Source organism: Chelonoidis abingdonii, chromosome 19, assembly GCF_003597395.2.
Source record: "Chelonoidis abingdonii isolate Lonesome George chromosome 19, CheloAbing_2.0, whole genome shotgun sequence".
Classification (NCBI taxonomy): Eukaryota; Metazoa; Chordata; order Testudines; family Testudinidae; genus Chelonoidis; species Chelonoidis abingdonii.
Genome location: NC_133787.1, coordinates 24099970 through 24127336, shown reverse-complemented (window position 1 = coordinate 24127336; position 27367 = coordinate 24099970). Strand labels below are relative to the sequence as shown.

General features: G+C 40.9%; 1 protein-coding gene across 2 annotated transcripts in view; it reads right to left on the bottom strand.

Moving 5' to 3' along the window:
* CHST8 (carbohydrate sulfotransferase 8) overlaps nt 1–27367 on the bottom strand; it is a 287297-nt gene that overhangs the window by 224953 nt on the left and 34977 nt on the right. The window contains exons 1-2 of one of the 2 annotated variants that reach the window (XM_075073698.1): nt 13546–13629; nt 5066–5293 (exon numbers count right to left, since the gene is read on the bottom strand). In XM_075073698.1, coding sequence (XP_074929799.1) covers nt 5066–5225 — 160 coding nt within the window. In that variant the 5' untranslated portion in view covers nt 5226–5293; nt 13546–13629. Of the gene's footprint in view, nt 1–5065; nt 5294–13545; nt 13630–27367 lie in introns of those variants that run through there. The other variant, XM_032766678.2, reaches the window with a different exon arrangement.

Here is a 27367-nt window from a genome sequence, read left to right as displayed (position 1 = left end):
CTGGTGGCATTTGACTCAGATAATGAAAATGAACATGCATCGGTCCTCATTTCTTTGGACTGTTATCAAGCAAAACCCATCAGCACCATGGATGCATGTCCCTTGGAATGGTGGTTGAAGCAGGAAGGAACATATGAATCTTTAGCACATCTGGTACATAAATATCTTGCGATGCCGGCTGCAACAGTGCCATGAGAACACCTGTTTTCACTTTCAGGTGACATTGTAAACAAGCAGCGGGCAGCATTATCTCCTGGAAATGTAAACAAACTTGTTTGTCTGAGCAATTGGCTGAACAAGAAATGGGACTGAGCGGACTTTCAGAGTCTAAAATTTTACACTGTTTTATTTTTGAATGTAGTTTTTTTTAACATAATTCTACATTTGTAAGTTCAACTCTCATGATAAAGAGATTGCAGTACAGTACTTGTATTAGAGGAACTGAAAAATACTATTTCTTTTTTTTTATAGTGCAAATACTTGAATCAGAAAGAAAAAAAGTGAGCACTGTACACTTTGTATTCTGTGTTGTAATTGAAATCAATATTTGAAAATATAGAAAACATTCAAAAATATTTAAATAAATGGTATTCTGTTATTGTTTAACAGTGCAATTATTTTTTTTAATTGCTTGACAGTCTTAATAATAATAATATTAATAATTAGTAATGTAATTGCACTTATATATTGCACCTATCAGCAGAAGTTCTCTAGACGTATAGAAGGTTTGCAGAGATTCCGTGACAGGGCATTACATTTCTTTACTTCCTCCATGACCATCTCATTTTCATATCAATTCTCAATACAAGGCCCCCTGCACCTGACGTTCAGCATAATAACACTCTCCATAAAAGCCCATTAAGTGTCTATCATAAGTGAAGTTACTGTCTCTGTAATGACCAGAGAAATATGTATTGAATTCAGTGTATTGGCTTGGGAAATCTGTTTTGTCCACGATAAATGGCTGTCTGTCACAGCCATGTCTGTCAGAGTGAAGTGTATTACATAAATATAACTATACAGAGAGAATATTTGTCAATCAGCAAAAAAGGCTATACACCCACTATCCAGGGCCCATATACTTTGTAAGCATTGGTTTCCAACAGATAAATGTAATCAAGGTTTATATGTTCACAGAAGCCAACAGGATGGGATTGTTTCACTCGAAAGATCAGAAGAAAATTGTAACTAATGTTGTGGAAAATTACTTTGATATTGCTTTCTCAGTACAGCATCACAATTAGGTAGCAATGTGAAGCACAGGGAAAGAATAAATGAATAGTAACAAATCAACACAAACAGCTACTGTCAGGCATACTTTGCTCAGTGAAAGTAATATAAGCATTACTTAAAGTTTTATGACTGTAGTTTTATACTGGTTTAAATAGTACATCAAGGTTTTGCCATCATGCTTGCTTGGACTAAAACAATAAAGAACAATTTCTGGAAGAGACAGATAGAACTAAAGTACCAACATATTTTTTATTAATCTTGTTTCTGAAGTTATACTCTTCCAAATTAAAGACGACTGAACATATTAGCAGTGAGAAATGTCTGCTTGGTCAGTGCAAAATTCTACTGTGCTGCTTTTTTTGGGTGAAAAATGTTCTTTACTGATTTTCACACAGCATTGCAGATGAGAGTGTAAATGCATTCAGCTACATAGTAACTACATGGGAAATACAAAAGCAAAAACCAATAAATGAAACTTTGTTGTATAGAATCTGTTGGCCTAAATAATATAATGGCACATACATTTATTCAGTTCTATTGGGGGACCAATTATGTAAGCAAATTACAGCAATATCCTGTCTCTAAAGGAAACTAATATTTTTTAGGAGCTATTCTGAGTGAGTGAGGGAAAACATTGTTTTAAGCACACCTGGTGTTTCTCTCTTACAGACTGACTGATTTCCATAGAACACAGTGCACAATAAGGAAACATGGCAATTCCTCTTTTTAATGAAATGAACAGTGTCTTTTCTATGTTCTAGCAAGTGCCTATTGTGCTTTAGGGACAATTGGCCTGATTTTCAGTGGAGCTGAACATGTGAAGCACCTGAGTCCAGTGGGAGCTGAAGGTGCCCTGCACTTCTGAAAATCAGACCATGTAACTATTTTATAAGTACCTTTCTCTCAGGTGGTGCTCTTCTCTCCATCTAACTTCCATTAATGTAAATGGGAGTTGGGTGTGTGAATCAAGCAAGAAATTAGACAATTTTGGAAGTAACAGCCCCCCTTAGAATAGTCATTTTACAATCATATACAGGACCCTGCCCAGGAACATCTAGTAAGTTATTGAGATAGTTTAATCTTTGAGGATGCTTCTGTTCAAACCTTGATTGGTATCTCAAGTGTAAATGGGTTGGGCCTCATCCTGTTCTTTGTCTACCTCACAAATCATTTCATAGTGGGTCACAATCAGCAGTCAGTGCTTGAGAGGCTCATGATTGGAAGAGCAATGCTCCAATAGGTCAGGACTAAGAAGCAATGGTAGAGAAGCGTGAGAAAGCTTACACAGGGCTAGTTGAAGCCGGTGCTGTAAAATTCCTGACTTTCATAAGCAGAACGCAAACCAACAATTTTTTTTTTAAATTATGAAATTCTGATGTCCCACAGGTAGTAAACAGTGGCATCAAAAGCAGATCAATACTGCAGGTGTAACTCCCATCTAGAGTGCTTGTTGCATCTATTTTTTTGTGTGCAAATAAAACCCTATATAAGCTAGAGTCATAACTTTTTCACCTGGAACACTATATTGTACACCCTAGGATTGAATTTAATCTCAACAGGCTACAGAAGAAGAAAATTTTCTTTTATTTTAGAGGGAGTTGTCCAGGATCATTGTGGAATTAATTTTCATGCACCTACCTATTCTTTCTAAATATTTCATACTTAACATGAGTTGTGTTTATTTAAGGAAAAGTTAATTACAAATGTGAACACTTTTCACAGGGGATTTTGTTATTGTCCTAGTACAGAATGAAGGCAGAGCCTCGCTACTTAACAACCCCTATTTTGCAGACATGATCTAAGTCTTAGAGAACTGTCTGAAGAACATTCCTATTGGGTTGGAGAGTATGCTGCTGTGATGGGTCAGTTCCCTGGCCACAAACCGTTTCACCCTTGAGCCATCTCCTCCTCATCTCCAGAGCTTAATCCCATGGAGGTCCTTCCAGAGGGAAAAGGAGAAACATTGCCATGTAGGAGATGCTGTCTCACTGCTATATGTGCTGTGGTTTTGGCTCATCCTCCAGTTGCAGAGATGACGTGACCCAGAATTAGAGTTTGTTACACGGACTTCTTTTTGAATTAGGAAATAACTATAGCATATCTGGTTTTCTCCTGTATTACTAACAGCGGGTCATCTACTTTCACTATAAAAACCAAAACGTATTACCTGGTGAAGAATACGAGCCCTTGATAAGCTACTTTGTGTCTAGGTATTGCAGGTGTCTGCAAAAGCTGTGGGCCGGTTCCTACATTCTTTCTGCTCCCAACTAATCCAATGAGCTGGGCTATTACAGTGAGCACATGATGTCATAATCTGTTTCAAATGTTTCTTATTGCCCTGTTCTCTTTCAAATGTGAACACGCAGCTTCCATTGACTTCAAATGGATTTATATACATATCTTAGAGCTTATTGTGTCAGTTCAATATGTAAGTTGTTTTGCATTTAAATATACAAAATTATATTAAAAAAAAACAAGTGAAGTGACTGGCAAATCCTCCACTTTCAATCAATTGCATAGTTTTATTCATTATTTCCACAGTTTCGGCTGAGTGGCTGCTTTCAAAACTCGAGTGCAATTGATCTAAATAACAAATATATTAATGTTTAAGTATGTTTGATGATACAGAGACAAGCACTTAATAAGTCTGGATGCAGAGGGTAGCACTTAATGTAATGACAATTCCAGGGCTCTGTGTGCCAGGGTGCAGCTCCTTCAACATGACAGCAGTATTTTGCCTTTAAAATACACAACATATTACAAACTCCACATCAATTGTGACAAGCAAACAGAAATAGTATTTAATCAAATGACAATATCCAGTATAAAAGAACACAATGGACCAAACTCTGCCCTCTGTTATACCAGAGTGAATCTAGAGTAACTCCATTGGGATCCCTCTGTCTAGGATTTTATAATGCTTACTGTATGCTCACCACTAAGGTATCATAGGTAACCGAGGGCTTGTCTAAATGGCTCCGCAGTGCAGATAACAGTGGTGTGAGCTGCAGCACATACTAAAGTATTGCTCTGTAACTTTCCCAGGTAGACCCTGCTAGTGCTAATTAAAACGTACCTACTTCACATTAACATGATACTGACTGGTGGACTTTTTTGTTCTCACTAACAGGGTCTACAATGGGGCAGTTACAGAGAAACACTTCAGTGCATGCTGCAGCTCACCGCCCCCCCCCCCCCGTAATCTGCCCTATGGGGCAATGTAGGCAAGCCCTTTATCAGCATGAATCCCGTGCTTATATCTGTGCATGCCTGTCATCTGTCCCTCATTGAGAAGGACATCACTCATTTTAGTCCCAAAGTTACCTACTTCCCACAGAGATATGGACTCCTCAAAATCTCATTGTTGAAAATGATTACATCAGAAATAATGAATCATGACTTATTCACACTAAAGTACTGAATTGGACAACATTTGCAGTTTCTTGAGTGACTAATTTTCTTAGACCCAAAATGAGGGACACATCTCTCACAATGCACCCCACTGGGAAATGGCAGGTTGGGAGGCATATATCTGTATGGGTGAAGTGAGCGGAGTTATTCTGGGTTTACACCAGTCTAACAGAGCATAATTTTCCTCAACTCAGGATGATATCCTTGACAAAGCAAAAATTCTCACACAACCTAACATTCTTTATTGAGTCTGATTTTTAAGCAAGATTTATTTTGAGCAAATATTTAGTCCTACGGTTGGCCTTATAAAAAATGAAATATTAATCCTAGAGAACATTTATGCTCACATCACTTTTGTAACATATGTAAAGAGTGTCAAAGATACAGGACAAAATTACTGGATAGAAATTGGAATGCTAACCTGGCGTCTGCTGATGAACTATGTCTTCTGGATCCTGCAGATGAATGAAGACAACAAGCCCCGCTGCTCCAAACAGCAAGATGAAGGAGAACATACATGTCAGCCTCATAATTATTGTTCTCAAACCAATCCACTTTTGACCCAGGAAAATGAACTGCATGCAATCTCCAAGACACACTCTTCACTCATCGTCTCATCTTCTCAGCTGCCATTCCATTATAATACCATCTACAAGAGATAAAAAATAACACACCCACATACAACATTTATTTTTCCATACCCCTTTGTAAAGACAGGTTGATTTTTTTTTTTTTTTGGAGAGCTAATAGTTGATCTACAGATAACCCCAGTGAATCTAATTGCATGTATCTGGTCAATTTCTTCCCCGTTAGTTTGTTTTTAATAAGGTATGTATCACTTTGTGTTTTCCTCTTGTTTAGAGGAAAATGTGGACCATAAAGAAAAAGGTATAATTTGGGGGAAATTATCATACAGTGGAATGTACTTGCACAGAAATCCCCTTTTAACAGCCTGTTTGCTCCAACTGAAGCATGTGTCACTTTTTATTTTTCATTTGTTAAACAATATGAAAACATAAAGGGCGACAATGTGGGGGAAATGATCGCATGAGCTGCATCTTGCACAGAAAACATGGAGAGAATGACAGAAACAGTTTGCAGGTTTCTGCATCATTCAATAGGAAAATGATTTTTCTAAAATAGCCTGTGATGTAGGCCAAATATGCATCCCACTTATAAATCTAGGTGGGCATATTGACCTAAGGAAGCTGTGTATCCTAAGGGAAGTAATGATCCAGGTGCTTGGGTCATCTTTCACTGGCTTGGACAAAACACCCAGCTTGGACCTGGCTGGCATTGGCAGGACGGTGGACTATATGAACTACTAGCTCATTCCTTCTCTAAGATCTATGAGAGAGTGTATGGGCTCAGCTCTGCAAATACTACCAGGCATAGCACTTATCACTATGTAATCCCAGTGAAACTGGAATGGAGCTAGTCACACAACACACGACAGTTGGTACTGAAGCCCCAATTCAGCAAAGCACATAGGTAAAAGACTGAAATCAATGGTACTACTTGATGATGATAAGCATGAGATTAAGTGGCTTGTTATTTTAACACTTAAGCATCTGCAGGTTCAGACACCATGATCCTGTCTATATAGATAGTTAAACAGTGGTGATAGCTGGGTAAGACAGGGGTTGTAGCTTGGCGATTTACCTAAAATTTCAGCCAGAAAGACTAAATGGAAATGTTTACACTAAAACTATAGAAAAAAAGGGAGGGATGGGAAAGGAAGTCCAAAATAATGCTGCTGCATGACTAAACTCCATGGACAGAGGACCAATACACTTGTGGTGTTATTTGTAGAATGGTCTTCAGCATTGGTATAGTTCTTAGAATACAGGAATAGAATCTTTCTTAGGAATGTTGTTTTAATTTTAGATTCCCATTGTATTATTTAGGGAGCATTTCATAACCAGTAACATTTTATCCTTTCCTGAGCCTGTTGGAGGCAGTTTAAGAGAACACACAGTTATCTCTATTAGGATTTACAACACAATGGTGTGCCTAAATCTGAGTTTTACAAATCCCATTTTGAGTAGAATGAGAAATCCCTTAGCAAATGCTGATTTCCAAAACAACTAGAATCTCGTTTAAAGAAAAAGATAAATCTAGATCCCGCTCCATTTTTTTCTGATTTGTTTAAAAGTTTTTATTCAAACTAAAAACAGAGTCGAAAGTCATAGAGGTCATCCCACCATTCCTGTGAATACACCTATCTTATTAATATTATTTAATAATTACATTATATCATATATCCCAGAGGCCCTGTTCAGGATCAGGACTTCATCGAATTACATCATACATTGTCCTCAATATGCAACGTTTAGTAAAAGCTACAAGCGACATGTGCATATACTGAAGGGAAAATAGCCCCCTATGATTATTTTATCCCAATGAAGGTCTGCTAAATTCACCATAGTGAATAAAGAGGGAGCCAGGGAAAAGGGAAAAAAAAGAGTAAAACACCTCTCAACAAAAACACAAACCTCAAAAGGTTCTAAATTATGGATTTGGGCTTCTCCCATCTTTACTTTCCTGTAATTATTTTTTCACTCAGTTGACTTTAATTAACCTGCTGTAGGCTTGTAAGCTTGGTGAATGAGAAATTTTTTTTATACATGGTAGCAAACAGGGGAGTTTGAGAGGGAGAGAAGAAAATCCCCCTGCTGAATGAAAAAGGTGTGAGTGCTAATCTTGGGGTGAGTGAGCTTGTTTGACTGTTTGGTTTTTGGCTGTTTGTGGGGTTTTTTTCTTTCAGGTTATTTTAAATTTATGGGGTCAGTTGAGATTGTGTGTTTGGGGACTGTTTGAGCCTTGTTTGATCATCTTTGATCAGTCAGTGATCACCTGGCCCCTATGTGATTAATGAGGGAGTCGGGCTGGCAAGGAGACGCCTTAAAAGCCAGGGCTAAGTGACCAAGGGGAGTCAGTGAACAGAAGAGTTCATAAGAGGGAGTCATAATATAATTGCTATGGTTAGGAAAGGCTGCATCGCTAGTGCCAATGCTGCTCCTGTCTCCTCCACCTGTATCCAGACAAAGAACCTGACCATGGATGCCTCTACCCAGATTCTGGTGTGGATTTGCAGAGACTGTGGTCTGCATTTCCCACTCTCAGAAAGTCAGGACAGGGGGACCATCCAGTGTGTGAGGTGCCTGTTGGTGGAATCTCTTAGGAAGGAGGTGGGAGAGATACAGGTGGAGATGGTTAGGCTGAGGCGCATCTATGCCCATGAGGAATTCATTGAGAATATTCATATGGAGATGTCCAAGGCTGAGGAAGCTCTCCAGCTAGAGGGGATTCCTGTCACCCCCAGGGAGGAGGATATGGCTCTGTCACAGGAAGGACACTGTCTGCTGGTTGCTTCTGGCAGCAGGCGGTGCTTCACCTCTACTCCCAACCCACCCACCATAGTGGTGAAGAACAGTTATGCTGCCCTGGCAACAAGCAATGAGGGATTGCCCCCAAAAGGTGGAGAAGTCATGTACCCCCAAGGCTGGAAAGATTGTAGCTGCCACTCCCAGGAGGAAATGTAGGGTAGTGGTGGTTGGTGACTGTCTTCTGAGGGGGATGGAGGCACCCCTCTATCTCCCTGATGTGGCATCCCAGGAGGAATGCTGCCTGTCAGGGGCCCATATCCGAGAAGTCACATAAGGATTGTTGAGGATCATCTGGCCCTCTGACTATTACCCCACACTGCTCATCCATGTGGACTTTAATGTTACTGCGAGGTATGACCGTAAGCAGATCAGAAGTGACTACAGAACTCTGGAAGTAAGGGTGAAGGAGCTGGGGGCACAGGTGTTCTCTTTGATCCTTCCAGTCAAAGGTAGGGGCTCCAGCAGTGACAGATAAATCCTGGAGGTGAATGCCTGGCTGCAAGGTCATGGTGTTGCCAGGAAGGGTTTGACTTTCTTGATCAATGGGATGCAGTTTTGGGAAGAAGGACTGCTAAGTAGAGATGGGGTCCACCAGTCATGGAAGGGGAAGAGCATATTTGGATACAGACTGGCTAATTTAATGAGGAGGGCTTTAAATTAGGTTCAAAAGGGGCAGGAGACAAAAGACCACAGGTAAGTCAAAAACATGGAGTTCTGGGGAAAGCATGTGTTGCTGTAGCAGGGATAAGGGAGAGATGAGAGAATATAGAGGGGAAATCAAATCAGTATCTTAAATGTCAGTATACTAACACGAAAAGTATGGGGAGTAGGAGTAATGGTCTCAAGTTGCAGTGGGGGAGGTTTAGGTTGGATATTAGGAAAAACTTTTTCACTAGGAGGGTGGTGAAGCACTGGAATGGGTTACCTAGGGACGTGGTAAAATCTTCTTTCTTAGAGGTTTTTAAGGTCAGGCTTCACAAAGCCCTGGCTGGGATGATTTAGCTGGGAATTGGTCCTGCTCTGAGCAAAGGGTTGGATTAGATGACCTCCTGAGGTCCCTTTCAATCCTGATATTCTATGATTCAATGATAATCAGGAAGAACTAGAAATGCTAGTCAATAAACACAACTATGAAATGGCTGGCATCACAGAGACTTGGTGGGATAATACACATGACTGGTACATTGGTATAGAAAGGTACAGCTTGCTTAGGAAGGGCAGGCAGGGAAAAAAGGAAGGAGGTGTTGCTTTATATATCAGAAATGTACACACTTGGACTAAGTTTGAGATGGAAATAGGAGACAGACCTGTTGAAAGTCTCTGGGTAAAGATAAAAGGGGTAAAAAACAAGGGTGATGTCATGGTAGGAGTCTACTGCAGATCACCTAACCAGGAAGAGAAGGTGGATGAGACTTTTTATAAACAGCTAACAAAATCATTCAAAGCACAGGACTTGATGGTGATGGGGGATTTCAACTACCCAGACATCTATTGGGAAAATAACACAGCAGGGTACAGCTTACCCAACCAGTTCTTAGAATATATTGGAGACAGTTTTTATTTCAGAAGGTGGAGAAAGTCAGTAGGGGAGAAGCTGTTCTAGATTTGATTTTGACCAATAGTGAAGAACTGGTGGAGAATTTGAAAGTGGAAGGCATCTTGGGTGAAAGTGATCATAAAATGATGAGAGTTCATGATTCTAAGGAATGGTAGGAGGGAAAACTTCACAATAAAGAAAATGGATTTCAAGAAGGCAGCCTTTAGCAGATTCAGGGAGCTGATAGGTAAAGTCCCATGGGAAGCAAGTCTAAGGGGAAAAACAGTTCAAGAAAGCTGACAGTTTTTCAGAGTCACATTATTAAGGGCACAAGAACAAACCATCCTACTGCATCAGACAGATAGGAAGTATGGCAAGAAACCACCCTAGGAGATCTCAATGATTTAAAACTCAAAAAAGAATCCTCTAAAAATTGGAAACTAAGTCACATTCAAAAATGACTGTAAACAAATAACACAAGTATGTAGGGACAAACTTAGAAAGGCCAGGGCACAAAATGAGATTAACCTCGCTAGAGACATACAGAGTAACAAGCATGGGTGGCGGGTATAATAGGACAGGGAAGGCGCTGCTGCCGCTGGACACCTGGGCAATGGTGGCCCCACCCCTTCCCCAAGGCCCCTGCGGCTACTGCTGCCTGCCTGCCTGCCCTCCATCTTCATTCCAGGTCCCCGCTGCTCACTATGTCACTCCTTCTTGGGGGCGGTGGAGTGATGCAGACATGGTGAGAAAGCGGTGGGCATGGGGGTCTGGCAGGGAAGTGAGGTGGCTCGGATGGGCACTGGGGCCAGTGGCTCTACCTGGCACTCAGGTGGGGGGCAGTTTGGCCTGGCACTGGGGCTGGCCCGGCACTTGGGCAGGGGGGAGCGGTGCGATGCTGGGGCTAAACCGGCACTCAGACTGCGGGGGGGATGGATTGACCCGGTGCTGGGATCAGCCTGGTGCTCGGGGGGGTGGGGCAGGGGCTGGCCTGGGGTGGGCAATCCAGGGCTTCTCTGGTCATGGGGGGGCCCCTCAGGGCTCCTCTTGTTATGGGGCCTCCAGCCAGTGGGGGGTGGGGCCTCGGGCAGAAGGGCGGGGCCGGAATGCTAACCTCCCCAAAGTGGGGCTCACCCACCACCCATTGTAACGAGCAAACATTCTACAAATACATTAGAAGCAAGAGGACGACCAAGGACAGGGTAGGCCCATTAATGGGGGGGGGCGGGGGGAATAACAGAAAATGTGGAAATGCTAAATGACTTTAGTTTGTTTTCATCAAAATATTTAGTAGCAACTGGACATGTAACTTAACGCCAGTGAAAATTAGATAGGATCAGAGGCTAAAATAAGGAAAGAACAAGTTAAAAACTGCTTAAACACATTAGATGTTTTCAAGTCACCAGGGCCTGATGAAATACATCCTAGAATACTCAAGAAGTTGATTGATGAGATATCTGAGCCATTAGCAATTATCTTCAAAAAGTCATAGAAGATGGGTGAGATTCCAGAGGACTGGAAAAGGGCAAATATAGTGCCCATCTATAAAAAGGGGAATAAAAACAACACGGGGGATTACAGACTCATCAACTTAACTTCTGTACCCAGAAAAATAATACAGCAGATAATTAAGCAATCAATTTGCAAACATCTAGAAGATAATAAGGTGATAAGTAACAGTCAGCATGGATTTGTCAAAAACAAATTGTGTCAAACCAACCTGATAGGTTTCTTTGACAGGTAACAAGCCTTGTGGATAGGGAGGAAGTGATAGAGTGTATATCTTGACTTTATTAAGGCTTTCAATACTGTCTCATATGACCATCTCATAAACAAACTAGAGAAATACAACCTAGATGGAGTTACTATCGGGTGGATGCATAACTGGTTGGAAAATCATTCCCAGAGAGTAGTTATCAGTGGTTCACAGTCAAGCTGGCAGGGCATATCAAGTCAGGTCCTACAGGGATCAGTTCTGTACGTGGTTCTATTCAATATCTTCAATAATTTAGAAAATGGCATAGAGAGTACAGTTATAAAGACTGTGGGCGATACCAAGCTGGGTGGGGTTGAAAGTGCTTTGGAGGATAGGATTAAAATTTAAAATGACCTGGACAAAGTGGAGAAATGGTCTGAAGTAAATAGGAAGAAATTCAATAAGGACAAATGCAAAGTACTCAATTTAGGAAGGAACAATCAGTTGCACGTGTACAGAATCGGAAATGACTGCCTAAGAAGGAGTACTGCAGAAAAGGATCTGGGGGTCATAGTGGATCACAAGCTAATTAAGAGTCAACAGTGTAAACATGACCTATGAGGGAAGATTGAAACAATTGGGTTTGTTTAGTCTGGAGAAGAGAGGACTGAGGGGGGACATGATAATGGTTTTCAAGTCTACAAAAAGTTGTTACAAGAAGGAGGGAGAAAAATTATTCTCCTTCACCTCTGAGGATAGGACAAGAAGCAATGGTCTTAAATTGCATTAAAGACAGTTTAGGTTGGACATTAGAAAAAACTTCCTGTCAGGGTGGTTAAGCACCGAAATAAATTGCCTAGGGAGGTTGTGTAATCTCCATCATTGGGAATTTTTAAGAGCAGGTTAGAAAAACACCTGTCTGGAATGATCTAGTTAATACTTAATCCTGCCTTGAGTGCAGGGAACTGGATGGGAAGACCTCTTGAGGTCCCTTCCAGTCCTACGATTCTATCATTCTATGCCAGATATGCATTCCCCAAGCCTTCCTAAATCCAGTGTTTAAGTTGAGGAAGCACAAACTCTAAAACCAGTTATACACACAAATGAAATATACTTGTTGGAAAAATACCAAGGAGAGATTATTAAAAGACTCTAATCATCTGTCATTTGTAAACTGGTCAATAAGTTAAAATCAGTATTGGGACTATACAGTATTATTGCAGCTGCAGTGCATAAGGCTGCATGAAGTTTTCCATTCTAACTTCCATTGCCAAGCTGACCATAACTTTCTAGACAACATAGGAATTCTATCTCAGAAAGTGGCTCATGCAGAACTTGCAAAAATGCAGTGAAATATAGGTGATTTATACTCTCACTACATTTTTTCTGGTGGCTAAACCCCTTTCTCCCAATCAAGTTTGTATATGGGTGCCCTGTCACAATAAAATGCCTCCCCTCCCCCTTTCCCATGGCTAATGCCTTTATATGCATTGGAAAGTATCTTGGGAAGCGTTGAAGGTGTGAGTGCAGAGTGGAAGTTTCCTTTGCAGGTTAGAAGAGGCCAAAGAGAGAGGAAGGGAGAAAGGAATGGGTTAGCTCAACGATCCAGTTAGGCTCAAAGATAAGGAACGAAATTGCAGCCCAAGGCCAGCGCACACAAACAAGCTCTCTGCTGCCAAACAGCCAGAAGTCTGTATGTCAACCCTGGCCAGCCGTGAGAAAGGAGAACTAAGCCAGACAGAACTGAAGGAGTTGCAAAACTAGTAAGATTGCAAAGGTCAGTGAGTTAAAAAACAACAGTCTCGTGACCCTGAAACCAGAGTGTTTTAGAAAAATTAAGGGAGCAGTGGAAGGCCAGTTCAGACTGGTACTGAGAGCAGGGGGGACAAGGGTCCCTGGATGAAAACATCCCCAGAAGAACCCAGGGCTTAAAAACCTCCTGAGAACTGAAGCAAGTTGAAGATTTACAGCAGACCCTAGATGACCTGTGCACAAGGCAAAACTCTTGTCTACCCTTCCCGCCCTCTTCTTCTTACATTACACCCATTGTGCCTGTGTAAGTATAAAAGTGGGTTAGGGCTTGGGCACTAACACTTTCTTCCTCCCTCTGAGTGACGTGGGGCGCGCCCAGCACTCACTGCTGTTATTTGGTTTATAAAGCTTTAAACTTAGTCACTTGGTGTGCTCCTTCATCTCCTCCCCTAAAGATCCTGCGGCTTCAGCCTGATCACCTGAAGCCCCAGGCAGATTGGTAACATAAATCTGTCACAGCCCCTCACCGTGGTATCTGAGCAGTCTGTCCTTGAAAGCAGTAGGAGTATGTGCATATGATGATAATTAGCACCTTCCTGACATTCACTAATAGCCATAACACCTGTGAGGAAGGTAAGTATTAGTATCATATTAGGGGAAAGGTGTTATTGTATCATTAAAAAACAAACATTTAAAGAAAGGTGTGTTGTGGTTGGAGGTAAAAACATGAACTATGATTGCATGAATATTTTAGCAGAATTTTCAGACATCAAACCCTTTCTTTACAAAGATACAAGTAAACTTAATTCCTTCATGCTCCCAAGTGAATTGAAAGCAAATTAGAATGGCAGAAATGACATTGCAAAGTAACATGATGGGAAAGCCATATTGCATTAGCTGTTTTACTGGAGATGAACTAGTTTAGTATAACTGAAGAGTGAGACGCTGCTGAAAATGAGTTACCTGCAGTATGTCACACAAAGTGTTAGGTCATAGAGGGAGGGCCTCAGTGTCTTTTGACAGACAGCAGTTTTCATTTTAAATGAAAATTGAAATAAACATTTTACTTAAAGTGCCTGGAAGGAGTGCCACTGAATTGTAGTTGCACTTTTCAGCAACCATCTTCTGGAATCTTATGGACTGAACATATTACTGTGAATGAGCTGACATTACAATAGTGTATCAATCCAAGAAATACAAAAAGAGACAGTTTGTTGAAAACTGCTGTGAAAAGACAAATGTTTCTTTTGCTTTAAATTCTTTGGCAGAAAGGCATAAACCAACGTACATTCACGTGCCTGATAATATGGGTTTGCTCACTGATTCAGGATTATTGCTTTCCCCCCCCAGCACTCTTGTTTATCCACCAAGCAATCTGACACTTCACGAAGAATGAAGTTGGTACGTGTGTGAACTAGGCTTCTGCCTGTGATCTAATTCTTCAGGCAGAAGCCCAGGAACTGCCATTCTGACCAGTGGTCCATCTAGAGCAGTGTCTTGTCACTGACAGTGACCAGTGTTAGTTGCTTCACAGGGAGATGGAGGAAACCCTGCTACAGACAGTCATGGCATAACATAAGCCAGCCTCTAACTAAAGGCGGAAGGAACTTTCCTTGTGGCCATGTTTGGGCACATCCAGTATCACTGATATGTAACATTTTGGAAAATATACCTGAAGTGACATGACTTAACCAGCAATACAAACAATTGTTTTCCAAGGGCTCCATCACTCACAGAGGAAGCGGGGGCCTAAGGAACATTCTTTACTCCCTTGTGTGGGCTACTCCAATTGCCAGACCCTGAGTACTGGGGAACAGTAGCTACCAAAAGGCTACTATCCCATCTCCTGTGCAGATTGGTGGTGTAGGGTAGTGGGCACAGCCATGGCTCCTCTCCACCCCCTTACCAGTTTGGTCGGCCCAGCTGAGCCAGAGTGGAAGGTAAAGTAAACTGTTCTAGAGAAATGGCTGCTGCAGCTTACTTCCCCTAAAGAGCAAAGGTGACTCAAAATCAGACTGTGACTCTAAGGTTTTGCTGTGCTCCTTGGACAGTGCAGCGACGCATTGGCCCTTGCTCAGGCTGGATTGCAGGATGCCTGTCCAGCCCCAAGTGAAGAAATAGACTAGTGTTGATATCTGGTTGATATTAGCGCGTACATCAGCGAGTCAAGGAAATGCTCAAATTGTTTACAAACACTTACTGATTACTAAATTAGACAATTACAAATCACACAGAAATCAATGTAAATGTCTAGTTCACATGCACAACATAAACTTCATTTTTCATGCCACGTGAGCTGCTGTAGCTTGAACCAAATCCTCTGGTTGACAGCAGGCTCCGAACATAGAGGAGTCAAAGCCTCACAGCTTTATTCAAACAGCTGCAATAGCATGTAAGTATCTGCATCTTTCCAAGGCTGGGACTGGTGTTTACTCTACAAGATACACCATGTTCTATTGCATGAGCACGTGTATCTTTGTCCTGTTTGTTCTTGCTCTTCTTATCTTTCCTGCCTGCAGAAGTGTGGGTACCTATTATTGAATATCACACTCCCCAGTTTAAAGCTGCACGCTAGGAACATTTTAAAGTAGTAGCTGAGGAGACTCACCTAGTCAAATTGATCCCCAGTGCTAGTCCAGAGATGTATTTTTATAATGTGTGACATCTATAACGAAATCAGGAAATGAAAACAAAACAGTGGAAACATACTAAGGAGGTGGGCAGCCGAGCTGGAAGATGATGTTTGGGGTTGGGAAGTTATTGTAGGATGTCTGTGTCTCCTCTTGAACGCTGTGCGGGTGGTGTGGGCCTGAGTGGCACCCAAGTTGCATGTTTTATTAAAACCATTTTCTTTCAGTTCTGTATCCTGGTTAAAGACTAGGACAGACACGGTGAATTAATAAGGGAATGTGAGGAAGAGAAAGCAACTGCTATTACTACTACAGTATCATCATGACTAGGCACAGCAGCTTGGAGAGGGAGAGGGAGAGGGAATTCTGCCTCTGATACCTGAGGTTAAGCCAGCCTCCTTTACCTCAGACTGCTTCCAGGGCCCCAAGTCCTCCCATCTTCCAGTATCCACTCTCTGCTTTACACCTGACCTGCAGTGCCTATCAGACTTGCCATGACGCTCATCTAAGAAGAGAGATGTACAAACGTATCTCTCTCCACTATATGTATTCTCTGCTGAGGCTGGATTTCAAACACAGATGTTGAATCAGACGGGAAGAGATTACAAATCTCTCATTTGGTCACTGTCAGCTTTTTCCTGTGAGGTTAAGAAACAAAAATTAAACCCAATCATTAAGGCCAAAGTTCTTTCCTTCTGTAGCATGGAGAGAAAGGGGAAAACCATTAGTTCCCTTGGTGAGTGCCTTTCCACACACCAAGAGTGCACCTTTGGGTAGTAACTTGTCACACACCCTTCTCTTCTTGCCTATGCATTTACTACATATTCTGATGAAAACTTTTGTTTATTTCAAAATTTCCCAGAGAAAAAAAATTGTTTCCAGTTGACACTTCAAAAGAAAACAGAGGTTTTATTTTGACTTAAAATGTTGTTTCATTGTTTTTTGAAACCACAAAATCAAAAAACAAACAAACAAACAAAAAACAACCTGTTGTGTTAAGTGAAAAGGAAATGAACATTTTCAGTTTGAAATTTCCCCCTGGAAAACTAAATTTTTTCATCTGAAAATTTTCAATTCAAGATTTTTCATTCAACATTTCTTGTGGGGAAAATGGTTTTCTTATTAGCTGTATGACAGGGAAAATACATAATGGGGCTTGAAATTGGGGCTTGCACTGACTCTGGAAACCTATGAAAGTCATAAGTGGTCTATCCAGGTTGTACCAAGAAGTCACTGCTCATTGTAATGAATGAGGGTTATAGCTCTCCCATCACTCTAAAATTCCAGTGTTGAGGATCGTAACACCTGCCATAGAACACTAGAGGGCACTTATTTTTTAACAAAGTATTTTTGATTTAGTCCCTCATCACAATATGGCTTAGATACAGACATTCTGGTTGGCCTGGTCAGCTCTATTGGACATTATAACCAACCTAACAGTTGGAATTCGAGGAAAGAGAGAGAGAGAGCTTACCTGTCTTGCCTATTTTATGATTTTATTCATCCTTCTTTTAACCTCTCAGCTTTGCCAAGAGTCACTTGAGCAGGTAGAAATTGAGGTTCCAATGAACCGGAATTCATGACTGTAGCTGATGATCTGGCACCCATTTGTCTGTGCAGCTAGAGGTGCTGCTAGGTCTCAGTGAAATTGCTGACCTGACCGCATATGTTATGTGCCACCCATACAATGTCTTCAGTGTTATTTTAAATAGTGCAGAACCTATTGACTTTTACTGGCTGTGCTCTCCAGTTATTTATGCCGTTACGCATCTTGACTTTCTCAGTCTCTTAAAAGCCAAACATTCCAATTATGCAAAATGGGTGTTTCTGCCATTACGAAAATTCTGTGCTTTACAGGGGCTTCTTTTAACATGCATTAGGGCAAATCCACACAACAACAATAAAAATGATAACTGTGCTAGAAGGCAGTTATTTGGATTTCTCCTATTCTTGTGGAAACCCTGAGTTTGTCAAAGATCAGGGTCAAATTCTGTTACACCTGAGCAGCCTCTTCCCATCAGTTTTAGAGCTGTCCCTAGATATTATAATAGGTGTATTCATCCAAGTTTGAACTCACTGCTGAGGTTTGACATAACTATATCAGATGACAAAATTGTTATACAGGATTGGAACTGAAGAACAGGGTGTCAACACTTGAAAAACACAAAACCAGCCTATCCAATTCCCATCACATATTGCAACAAGAAGCAGGCATTTCTGATTTCTGCCTTTGAGGCAGAGCACTCAGTAAACAACCCAAATAATCCTTTTCAAAGTCAGAAAAAATTTCTTCTCTAAGTTTCAGGGTGCAAATTACTGCAGGAGCCATGTGTTACTAATCTCAAAACTACACAATGTCATTAACAAGTTAACACACAGTTTCTCAAAGAATGTTTGTAGCCCCCCCTCCAAAAAAAAAATATCTAAAGCATTTTAAATTTGAAATGAAAAAGCCTTCTTTACTTTGTTTCAAATTAACATCTCACCGGAGCCATATAGTGACAGCGTAAATAGTGATTTTTTTCAGCCTTCTGTCTTCCTTCAGCACCAGAATAGCAATGATACAAATACTCTAATTCAGACGCTTAGACTACTTGGTTCAAGCAAAGCCTCTCTCCCATACTGGGTTTGGCAGCATAATTTAAAGGACATTGTCCCACTTACAGTATTGCAGAAGCATGTCCTGAATGTGGTAAGGCTCAGTTCTAAATGCTAGTCGAAATGCTCTGAAATTTCCCAAGCTCACAATGGTAAGTCAGTGGCCAGTCAGAAAGAGACAATTACAAATTGGGAAGCCATTGCCCACTCTGCCCAGTTGGATGTTTAAACAAAGACCAAGTTTTCAGGAGTGTTTTTTGTGGATTCTCAGGGCCATGATTCCGGCTCAAACACAGAATTGTATTTCACTGAGATACCCCCTTCACCTGATTACCAACCACACAAAAGAAGATCCAGGCTTTAACCTGCCCCGAAAAAACGGTCAGCACTGAATCATTTCAGAATATTACAAGGTAGGTGCTGTCGTCTCTTATGTCTCTGGAAGATGAAAGACAACTTGTGACTCTGAACATCAGTTGCGAACTATGGACCATATTGTAAATCAGTGCCCACTTTGATCACTTGTTGGTAGCATCTTAGACTTACATCAAGTCACTTTCAAAACTACTCCCTGGCTCACTGATCTGGCCTTGGTTATTTGGATGTTGCTAATCACTTCTCTTGCCATGGAAAAGACGACCCCTTTCACCACCTCCTCTAAATGTGCTTCAGGCCTCCCCTGCAGAAATCTGAAAGCTCCACCTCAAAATTCCCCCAGCAAGTATGCTTGGGATGGAGGAGACTGGACCTGTTCCCTTCCCCGCCTAGATATCCAAGGTTTAGGAGGCCAATATGCCTCCCCTCCAAGATGTCAGTGCTGTGTACATAGAGATGGAGGAATGGGATTTTTGTAGGGGCTGTGGAGAAGAGGGAAGCGGAGAATGAAGCAGGGGCCACAAGGCTGCTGAGGTCCTTCATACGTGTGGATTCAAATAATTTGCTCTTAACTGATGGATAAATATCAAAATCAAATTCCAAACCTTCTGACATCACTAGATTTTGTCTGTGTATTTACAATAGTGATTTTGCAACACTGGGGGTGAGAGTTGAGGGATTTTGTGTATGGTTTGTTTTGTTACAATGGTGCTGGTTTGCTGCGTGCCCTTATATAATTTTGCTCCTTAAGCTGGGATTTGCATTTTTTAAATTGTATCCCCTTGTTCTTGAAGCAAAAATTATTTTAAAGTAGCAAATAACAATTCTGTTTGTGAGTCACAAAGAAGCAGGTGAAAAATGGGAACTGTAAAATGCTCCATGCTCCTGTAGGCTGTGAGTCCAACCCCCTATTAAAATGAGAGGTGGTTTTAATTTCTATACTTGAGAAAACAAAACACAACAACAGAGCTTCTGCGAAAGCAAAGGAAAAACCATCTCTGGCTCATCTGTGCTCTCGTTCATTGTGATGCTACTATGGTAACTTCAGGAAAAAAAGAAAATAGCCTTCATAACTTGAAATGGGAGCATTGTGTTGTGTGGCAGCTGAGTCACTTTCTTTATTAACCCAAGCAACTTTCATAACAGTGTACATCTAGCTATTTTCACTTAACATTAGTCCTTTTAATCTTTCTAGCCACGATGACTAATTTGTTTCTTACTGAAACATTTCAAATACTTCCTTCCTAATAAGAATGATCTCCATCTGTTTTGTCAAGGTACTTGCTCACTTCCTCTAGAAACATTTCTTAGGGATAAGTTATTTCCCTTGATATGGGCACTCAGAATGAAGCAGCTAATTCAAAAGACAATTATAATATAAGTAGAGCTGGTTGGAAAATTTGTTCTTGCTAAATTCCTGTTAACATTTTTTCAGTTAAAATATTTGTTTCCCACAGGAGATTTCAAAACAAATTGAAACAAATATTCTCATTTTGTTCTGAAGTGTCATAAAATAAAATGAAAATTTTTGGTTTTGATCTACAATGTAATTTTGGTTGTTTTTTGAGACTGAAAATTTCTGGTGATTTTTTTTATTTTTGGATTTTTCTGGATTTCTACACACACACACTTTCTCTTTCTTGCTGTCTATCAATTTTTTAATGTTTGGAAAACAATGTAAAAAAAAAAAGGGTATGAAAAATGGATCCAGTGGGGGAAAGGAAGAGGGACAGAGGTGGAAGTCAAAAAGGGAAATGAAAGGGGGGGGACAAATCTGAAAACGAAAAACGGAAAAGTTCAGTTTCAAAAATTAAATTTAAATGACTTTTTCATTTAATAATTTCCATTCATAAGAAACTGTTTTTAATTTTCTCGTAAAAATGAGGAGAAAAAGTATACATCGACCTTTTCCTGTTCCTTACCACATTTTCTGATGGAGAGAAGATTTTGGTTGAAAAAATTTGAGCCACTCTAATTATAAAAGAGCACTGGAAGCAGCATGTCCTCTTAGGGTATGTCTACACAGTCAGGGGCAAGGAGCCTCTCAGCCCCAGTTGGGAGCTCACGTAGCTAGCACTCTGAAAATAGCTGTGTAGACAGCACTTTGAAGTTGCAGCTTGGGCTGTTGCTGAGGCTCTGAAGCCTAGGGAGGGGGATCTCTGAGCCTCCCAGCCAGAGCCACAACTTCAAAGCTCTGCCTGCACAGCTATTTTTAGAGAACTAGTGCGAGCCCCACTAGCTGAAGTCTGTTGAGCTGGGCTGAGACTGAGAGACTTGCTGACGTGAGCTGTATAGATATAACCTTAATTTTCATTCATCACCTCTTCACTGGTCATTCAGAAACCAGAGAGTTTCTAAACTCTGGAGAACTCTTATAGTGCTAAGAGCAGAGCAGTGCAATTGAAACCTATGTACAGACAAGCCCATCTGTGGTCCTGGGCCTGAACTATATTCCCTATTCTCCAGTTACAGGAGGGAGCTGGCCCTGTAAGATTATGTCTACACTGAACCTTAGAGGTATGATTCCCAGTACAGACAGACGCTGTGTTTTAGCACACAGTCTGGATGCCGCAGCACAGCCAGCGGTTCAAGCCAGCTACCTGTACTCAGACCCAGGAGGTTGGACGGACTTGGACTCGTGCAGCTTGCCTGAGCTGTCACCTATGCCACAGTGTCCACAGTGCTATTTTTAGTGCACTAGCTGGAGCTGGGCTACTGTGAGTCTGTCTGTCTACACTGGGAATCTCATCTCCCAGCTGCAGTGTAGACATAACCTAAGACAGTTCTGCCCTCTCCTGTGACATGATCTCTGTCAAACACAAAGAGACTCTGAGACTTGTACTTCAGCAACTCTGGGAACTGTAGGTAGCTAACAAAGTATACTGGATATAGAAAATAGCTGATTTCCTCAGTCTAGGAATGATCAGAGAGAAGGGTGGAATCTGCTATGGGTCTCTCTACCAAGAGGGACATCAGGCAAAATCAGCCCACCTATGCTTCTCAAGGGAAAGGTGTTAAGGAAGAAACTTGCCAAAGAAGCTTGAGAGGAAGTCTTGAAAGGCCGTAAACAAAGAACCATTTGGGCACTGTGACTGAAAGGAAATTAATCCCTGGGGAAAGGGCAGAAGGTCTCCTAATGACCTGCTTGTAGCCCCAAGAATCTGTGAGTTGTTTTTTTTTTAATTTTCTTTCTCTGTTTTGTTCTCTGTTCAATCTGGAAGAGGAGTTTGATTTATCTGGAGTGCTAAAACTCATCCAGCCAATGGGGATACTGAAACAGCCAAATCAGATGCTGGGAAGTTCAGTGGCACCCTCCCAACATAGAAATGCTACCATGGACATTATACCCACACAGTTACAGACATGGATATTTTGCTCTAGTCAGTAATGGAACCAGGATGGCATCCAATTGTTCCTGTACTGAGAAGAGGTTGGTTGGAACAGTAGCCTGGGCCCAGAATGAGCAATGCAGTTCTTGAATTACCTGGGATCTTTCTCTCTGAAACCTGTTTTAAAATGTTGGTGAAGTGGGAGAATTTTACCACTTGATTTGTTGTTACTAAATTCTTTTCAAGCACGTTTTGTCAGATTTAATAATAAAAACACATACAAAATAATGCAACCATCTGTCAGCATACTTGCTTTTGTGTTGATAATATTGGAGAGACCTGTCATAAGTAGATAGGTAAGGGTTAATTTTCTTTTACCTGTAAAGGGTGAACAAAGGGAACCAAACACCTGACCAGAGGACTAATAAGAGAACTGGATTTTTTAAAAGTCAGGGGCGGGAATTGTATACTCTGTGTCTTTTGTTTCTCCTGGCTATGGAGGAAACAGCTTTCCTGCTAACTCCTATTTCTTTCTAACATTCTCCTACAAAGTGTGAGTACAAAGGCAACAAGGCAAATAGGCTGTTATATGCTTTGTGTTGTATTTACATGTGTGTTGTACTGGCTGACTGTTAATGGGCTATCTTTTGAATCAGACTGGTTATTTCATAATTCTTATAGCAGAGCGTATGACATCTTAAGGCAGTGGGTTATATTGTAGTTTTCTTTTTTTATATAAAGTTCTTTTAAACTGGTTGAGGTTTTTGTTTTCTCTGGTGAGCTACAGAAAGGGGGTGGAAATCTCTTAATTAGCTTTACTAGATTAGAATGCATCCTCAGGGAGGTGATTTCCCTCTTTGTTTTGCCTTGCCCAGGCTCAAGGAGGGAAGTGGGAGCAATAACGAGGAGACAAGGGAGGATCTGTTCCCGTGGAAGATGGAGACCGAGGGGTGTCTTGGGGTCCCCAGGAAGGTGGTGGACTCGGGTGACCAGGAGCCCCAAAATCCTGGTTGGTGGCAGCGATATCAGATCCAAGCTGGGTATAAGCTTGGGGGAGGTTCACAGTAAACACTCAGATTTTGAACGCTAAGTCCAGATTTGAGACAGACGTTTACCACAAGACCATTACACATCACCTGAAAAGTTCCCTTTGTTACACCGATACAGAGTAAAAACGGATGTCAAATCAACATTAGACCCTGTTACGTAACTGCAGCTCTTCCTGACTTCCTATATCTGCTGAGCTACAGGTGGTCTAGAAACCTTATGCAGATGTGTCTGATACTGTTCTGGAAGATAGATCCCTACTTTGTCAAAGGAGTTAATGATGTGACCGAGTCTTGCTGGTGAGGGGAAAGAGACTCAAGGGTAAAAGGAGTTTTTCCTCCACCTGTACCAAGGAATTGACTGAGACATTGTGGGACATTTGCCAGGGCTAATAAGAGCTTTAACTGCAGCAAGTGCTAATGTTAAGGTAACAAAATTGGAGCTTCATTATAACCCTCTCTTTTGACATGTACATCAATATCTTAAACAGGATTCTTCTTGGCGCAAATGTTCCATCCCAGCTCTGGGCTTAGAATTGAACACTTTTAAATTAAAATCTTGTCTGCCCTTCTCAAGTTGTGAAGGAGCAAAGGCAGGGATGTTCTCACTCAGACAAATCAAAATGGCTGAATTTTACAATATGACATTTTCAGATTGGCTCGTCCGCACTGAACACAAGAAGTGAGAGTCTACGATACACCCCTAGAAGGCACAGCCCAGGGGAAAGGGGGGACTATGGTGGCTTAAAGTCATTTTTGTGCTTTCCGCATCCTGGCTGCTCTGGGGGTGGGAAGAGGGCCCTGGCATAATCTAGACCTGCGCTGAAGGCTGTTGATTATAGCAGCCTCCTGAGGGTGCCTATGTAGCAGTGTTGTGCAGAATTCCACAGTCCTGCATGCTGCAGCTCGGCCCTGCAGGGCAAGTTTTAAGGGGAGGACAAGCAGGGCAGTTGCCCCGGGCGTCAATTTCTGGGGGTGCCATATCACAGTGCCACTCTGCATTTTGGTCTTTGCTCCACTGATCTGATTGGCCAGACAAGGGGGGTGGGGGGCACTGAAAATGCCTGGAGCTGACCCTGCTGCCCTGACACACACCTCCTGCCCTAGCCCTACCACCAAATTGTCCCCTGTTCCAAGACTTGTTAAGGGGTCCTGAGAAGGCAACCTTATGGCTGTCTTCTACAGTTCCTGTGCTGGAGGAATCTCCCCTGGCCAGAACCAGGGCTTCTTTATGTGTCTATTTCTGTGGTGCTTTTTAAATGTACATTATTAAATTAACATTCATGAGCCTGCTCCTGCAAAGCCTTGCCCTCTCTTGTGTGTGTAGGATGACTGAGCTTAACAGATAGCAAGGAACTTAATTACTAAAAATAACACTAGGGGAAATTATTTTAAAGAAAACTTGACTTTTTTAATATTTCTTGTTTTCAAGTTTTAATTAAGCATTTGCTGTATACTAGAATAGTATATTTACTCTTAATGTTATGTTTGTGTTACATTTGTGAGTATTAAATACATCCCTTTCAACTGTAATACAGAGCACCTGACATGTAGCTGAGTATTTTTACAACAGCAGAATACAATTAATTCATAAGAACAACAGCTAAAAGAACTCATGTTGACAGAAAAGGGAAAATAGGGTAAACATAACCTTTGTCTAGGGAACAATCATACGATTCATGGAGTGACCTTGAAACACAGTTCATGCTGGTTAAGAGTTTGTACCAGACATTTACTATGGGGGTGGGGAGGTGCTACTGCAAGGAATGAAATCTACATTCACTACTAAAATACAAATAGTTACATTCAGGGTCTGATTCAGGCCCATTGAAGTTCATGTGAGTCAATGGGAGCCTTTCTATGCAATTCCCATTCAGTAGGCTCTGGATCAGGCTCAAACAAAGCAAGGTTATGAATGTGAATGAGTTGCCTAAATACCTTTGAGGATCTGGGTCTTGGCCACTAACACATGCTGATTCTATTATAAATAGAATCTAAATAAAATTTGTCTTAGGTACTCATATAACCACCATCACCATAGTATCTGAGTGTCTCACAATCTAGAATGCATTTATCTTTCCCTGGTGAGAAAATGAAATGCTATTATCTCCATTTTACAGATGAGTAACTGAGGCACAAGGTCACACTGGAAGTCTGGTCAAACAGAGCAACTGAACGCTTGTGCTTAGGGTATATCTACACTGCAATAAAACTTCTCTGGCTGGCTCGTGTCAGCTCGGGCTGAGGGGCTATAAAACTGCAGTGTTGACATTTGAGTTTGGCCTGGAGTCCAGGATCTGGGATGTGGGAGAGTGAGGAGGGTCCCAGAGCCTGGGCTCCGCCCAAGCTCAAATGCCTACACTGCAATTTTATAGCCCTGCAACCCAATCCCCACAAGCCTGAGTCCCCTGACATGGGCCAGCAGCAAGTGTTTAACTGCAGTGGAGAATACCCTTAAGTCCAAGACTAGTACCTGAACCACTGAACCTTCTATCACATGATTCTTTTTTATAGTTCTGTATGAGACTCTGTACAAAGATTTGTCTGCTTTAAAAAATAAATAAATAAAAATAAAACCATTTGCTGTGAAATACTAGCTCCACTGAAGTCAATGGCAAAACTCCCATTAACTCCACTGGAGTCAGGATTTCACCATACAGTCTAAATTCAAAGATGACTTAAGGGTATCAAACAAACAAGTAAATGTTATTCAAAAGGAAATGTGAAATAGAAGGACACTAATTTCATTGTGCTAAGCATAATGGGGAACTGTGATTGCCAGAGCCTGTCAGACATAGGCACCTCCTGCAAGTAGTTGAGTACCCTCAGCTCCTACTGAAATGAAGAGATGCTAAATGTCCTTCATTTTGCCTAAAGTTTGGAGAAGATGTGGTTCATTTTTGTGCAACTGTACATAGCCTGGGGTTTTGGGTCTTCCTTGAAAAACATTTTCTATCTCTTTTGTATTTTAGCTTTCTGCTATATTTTCTTACGCCCATTCATACCCCATGGAGTTAACAAGCAGATATGCTCCTAAAGTTCTTATGTCGTTTCTGAGTGTATGTTTTGTTTTGTTTGATTTCATTTTTACACACTCTTTTGGATGGATAAAATGTAAATATCTGAAGCTTTGGCTGTATCAGTAGCATCAAGCTCTTTGGGCAGGGCATATCTCTGCTATAAGCCTGTACAACAGGGCTGATCAAAAATATTTCATCAAAACTTTTTTTTCCCTCCTGATGGAAAATGGCATTTTGAATAAATGGAAATGTTTGTAAGAAGTCCTATGTTCATCAAAATGTTCAGGGTTTTTTTTAAAAAAGATTTTAAATTATTTTTTGAAGAAAATAACATTTGTTACCCATTTCCCTCTAGCAGTGTTATGTACAGCCCTTGGTGAAAGTGACCAGGGGCTTCCTGGTGCTATTATAATATAAATTATAAATAACTGTTTCCTCTTCTATTATTTATTATGTCAATCAATGAGAATGGGGTCAAATCCTGATCCCATTAAACTCAATTTTGCCACTGACTTCAGTGGGTCTAGAAATTGGCATAAATTGACATTTTAAAAAAGATACATGTTGATCTATCACAAAGGCTCCACATAAAGCAGGTCCACTGGTCATTTAGAAAATGATGCCTGCCCACCCAAACCTTAGTGGCAGGAAAAAACCTACAATATTTACTTTTGATCATTGACGCTTCTTGGGTTACCCAGCAGAGCTTTACGGTTTCACTCATACATTTTATAAGCTAAGTATTTTGCAGTGTAGCAGATCAAAAGATTCACATTTGTAAACTACTATGCAATTTCTGCTATATGTGCTGAGAGACACCCCTCCTGCCACCAAATCTCAAGAATTAACTTTTGCTAATGTGTATGTGAACTTAGCCATTATGAACACTCCCAGAACTGAAAGAAATTGGCAGGCACCCATTGTAAATATTTGTATGAAACTATTCAATTTCAAAATCAAGACTTTAAAAACTAAAATAGTTACTGACCTTTTAGCTCATGTATAATTAAAACAGGTTCTAATGTTGTGCATATAAATAATAGATAGCTATTTTCTCAGATCAGTGCCTTCTCCTGTTGCTTATAAAACATTTTTAAGTAAAATTATTGTGCCTTTAAGTTTAATAGGAAAATTTGATGTGCTAGCAACTACTGGTTGATCTTTATACATTTTTCAATTGCAAATTGCACTTTAAAAATGCAAACAATTATTAATATTGATTTGGACTAAAACAATATTGAATTTCAATATATTTCTGGCTCTTTTATGAATTACCCTGCACAGCCAGAGTGATTATGATGAAAGAGTATTTGCACGCTCAATTTCTTTTCAGCAAGAAACCTTGAAGAGT